Raw genomic sequence first — 3,790 nt, 5'->3', positions numbered from 1 at the left:
AAACAGAAACTGAGACGAGAACGAAATACTATCCTTATGTAACTGAAAATAATAATGAAATCTTGAAAACTATTTCTAAAAGAATCTTGAGAGAACGTAATTCCCAGAGTAGTAAATACATTTAAAATAAGAGAGAGAGAGAGAGAGAGAGAGAGAGAGAGAGAGAGAGAGAGCTGACAGTACGGAACCTTCCAGTGTCTCCCATGTCCACAGAGATAAGCACAACAGTAGAAAACGACTCTCACTCTACCGTAATTTTTTTCCCTTTACAAAATGAAATGTCAGAAGTGAGAAGGTACTGCTACCTGTGTCTTTGACTCACACCGGTTCCATCCAAATTCTACGTCAGTGCTATACCAGCACTTTTCTTGAACACTGAAAATGATGCATATTTATTCTTTTCTAGCTAAGGCCAGTTTGATTTTGGACAGTTTTTTCCTGAAATAAATTTCTTCGATACAATAATTTTGATACACACACACACACACACACACACACACACACACTTATATATCATTATCTTCTACGACTATCGAAACAAAGACCCTCGGTTAGATTTCGCCAGTCATCTTTATCTTGAGCCTTCAAATCAATACTAATATATATATATATATATATATATATATATATATATATATATATATATATATATATATATATATATGTATATTCAAATAAGCCATATATATTTTTGATATATTAATGTCTGGATTCTCTTAACAACCTCGGGATCACAGACCCAGGCGAAATCTTTGTTCGTGGCCAAGTGGGTTAAGTCACTGTCTATATAAGCTTGCCGACCAGGGTTCGATTCCCGGCCGGAGCCAAGCTCTTGTCTTTGTGAGATTTCGCCTGGGTCTGTGATCCCGAGGTTGTTAAGAGAATCCAGACATTAATATATCAAAAATATATATGGCTTATTTGAATATGAAAAACACGTAAAAATGTGCAAAATTTATCATATATATGTATATATATATATATATATATATATATATATATATATGCATATATATATATATATATATATACATATATATATATATATATATATATATACATATATATATACACGCAATTATATGAAGTACGATATGCAAACATAAAAAATGGGCACACCAACATACGCACATATTAACTATTTACAAAAAAGGTAAACATTGTACGTAAACGAAGAGTCGATTTGCAAAATAGGTGTAAACATGAAAGGCTTCACAAACCACTGTCAATCGTAATTGCTTTAAAGAAGAATTATATATATATATATATATATATATATATATATATATATATATATATATATATATATATATATATATATATATATATATAAGACAATACCATAAATCTTAAAATTTTCATGACCCCTGATTTCATTATGCCCATACAGAAACTTATATACACAAAATATAAAAAGCAATATATATATATATATATATATATATATATACACATATATAAATTATATGTATATTTATATATACAGTATACATACACATATATATATATATGCATATTTATATATATGTATATATATATATATATATATATGTATATATATATATATATATATATATATATATATTTACATATAATGTATGTATATGCATATGGGTACAAACCAACCTTTATACAGTATTGTCTCCGGCCAGGGGCTCTTAGACCAGAGTCACAACCCCCAATGCTGTGTGTATATTTGAAAATGAATATGTATTTCAGATAATTCTTTTGGAAAAATAAGAAAATAAATATATCCCAAATAAAGCATTGCTAAATTTCCATTCCCAGAGAGAGAGAGAGAGAGAGAGAGAGAGAGAGAGAGAGCGTAGGATGATGGAGGTACAGAATAAAGCCTACGGTGTCCGAGCATAGCATTTTATTAGTTCCCCCTGAATGCAATTGCAAACTTATGGAAAAAAAAGAGAATAGCGAGGGTGTTCTATGCTAAAGTGATATAAAATGCTACGAATTTTAAATAAACAAAACAATTAGTCTGTTCGCAGAATCCAAGGGTATATGTTTGAAAACAGGTTATGATCAAAGGAATCCCCTCATGTACTTTCAGTTGGGGTAAATTTCATTAACAACACTTTTCCCATACTTCCAATTACGCTTGAAACGCGCGTTAGCAGAGGATTCAAGCCTGTGCGTTTTTGTGTGTAGATACGCATATGTATATATATGTATGTGTACATGTAAACGTATATATATATATATATATATATAAATGTATGTATAAATACATACCTACGCACATACACAAACATATAAAATTAATACATAATTACATACATAAACAAACACTCAATATATACCTGAAAGAGAGAGAGAGAGAGAGAGAGAGAGAGAGAGAGAGAGAGAGAGGAGAGAGAGAGAGGAGAGGAGAGAGGAGAGAGAGAAATAAGTAATTTCCAGCGAAGGAAACAGATGGAGGAAAACCCTGGAGATTTATAAAAGTATTTACATATGAGGGGAAGATAGTTTTCAATTAAAACTGAAGGGACGCAAATATATTACATATAAAATGAAATCCTGCAGAGTCAAACAGCTTGAAAAACAGTGTCTGTTTATGTAATAAATAACGGGAAAATTCATTGAGCAGCGTTAGAAAGCGATAGCGTTACCAGTGAAAATACTACTTGTTGAAAATAGCCGGTGGAACTAAGGAAGAAAATGCTCTTGATTGGAAGTTACTTTTTTTTTTTTTTTTGCTAACAAAGGATTATTCCGTTAAAAGAAATAGTAAGCTTGTGTGGGACCTCTGGGCTCTGTCTAGTTAACAGGGACACGATTACATAGGAGAGATGGATATTGCCTACAGAAATTTCTTCCGTTTAACTCCAATAAGAGAAACAATAAAAACACTAAATCATTAATGATCAATGATCTGTAAATATAATCATATTCAAACTGCATTAAAAAGCAATTGTAGAAGAAAATACAGAAATAAACAAATTACCTGAACTTGTTGCCTTCTGGATAACCATCTCACTCACCTGAAATAGAATAAAAACAATAATCTTTAAAATGTCACCACTACTCTGTATTATATCAATAAAAAGAACCAGTTGCGTTATATAAAAATATATAGAAAGTTTTATGTTTATAATTATAAATGCCAACAAAGAGAAAATAGCGTTCGATCGAACCGATGACATACATAATACACACACAGACCCAAACATATATATATGTGTATATCTATACATATATATATATATATATATATACATATATATATAACATATATATTTATATATAAATATATATATATATATATATATATACACACACAGTACACTGTAACTGTATATATAAAAACATGAGTAAAAGACAGTTTTATCACATACACACGTGATTTTCATCCATTTAAATATAAAGTCACAAATAACTTCCAATATCAAATTCCTCGCAATCATAGACCAAGGAGATATTATTTTTTACGATAAGTACTTCTGCCAGGGAAGGATTCGAATCCTCGCCGCCGAATCAAAATTTAAGTGACATTTACTTCTACCACAGGGACATTAAGACGTACATATCAGAAATACAGTTTTACCTTAGATCTCTAAATTCAAGGAGAGAGAGAGAGAGAGAGAGAGAGAGAGAGAGAGAGAGAGAGAGAGTTTTGACTTGATAGTTGCATGTATGGCAATCTCGAGTATTAATGATAACATTATTCCAAATTTACCAATCGGCTATCATGGCGGGGATGTGTTGATTTTGATTCTAAGTTTATATGTACGGTAGAGTCGAGATCAAATGTCTCTCGCGATGTTCGAATAGTCTA

The 3,790-nt window shown here is 30.7% G+C and overlaps 1 protein-coding gene across 3 annotated transcripts in view; it reads right to left on the bottom strand.

The window, feature by feature from the left end:
- The window catches only part of Hr4 (Hormone receptor 4), a 497,205-nt gene that overhangs the window by 173,527 nt on the left and 319,888 nt on the right, over positions 1-3,790 (bottom strand). The window contains exon 3 of one of the 3 annotated variants that reach the window (XM_068388050.1): positions 2,960-2,996. The exons of the other annotated variants lie outside the window; for them this stretch is intronic. Coding sequence (XP_068244151.1) covers positions 2,960-2,987 — 28 coding nt within the window. The 5' untranslated portion in view covers positions 2,988-2,996. The remainder of the gene's footprint in view (positions 1-2,959; positions 2,997-3,790) is intronic. 3 annotated transcript variants of the gene reach the window in all.

The sequence above is a fragment of the Palaemon carinicauda genome, chromosome 1, assembly GCF_036898095.1.
Source record: "Palaemon carinicauda isolate YSFRI2023 chromosome 1, ASM3689809v2, whole genome shotgun sequence".
Taxonomy (NCBI): Eukaryota; Metazoa; Arthropoda; class Malacostraca; order Decapoda; family Palaemonidae; genus Palaemon; species Palaemon carinicauda.
Note: the sequence above shows the minus strand (reverse complement) of the source record. Positions and strands in the feature narration are given on the sequence as shown.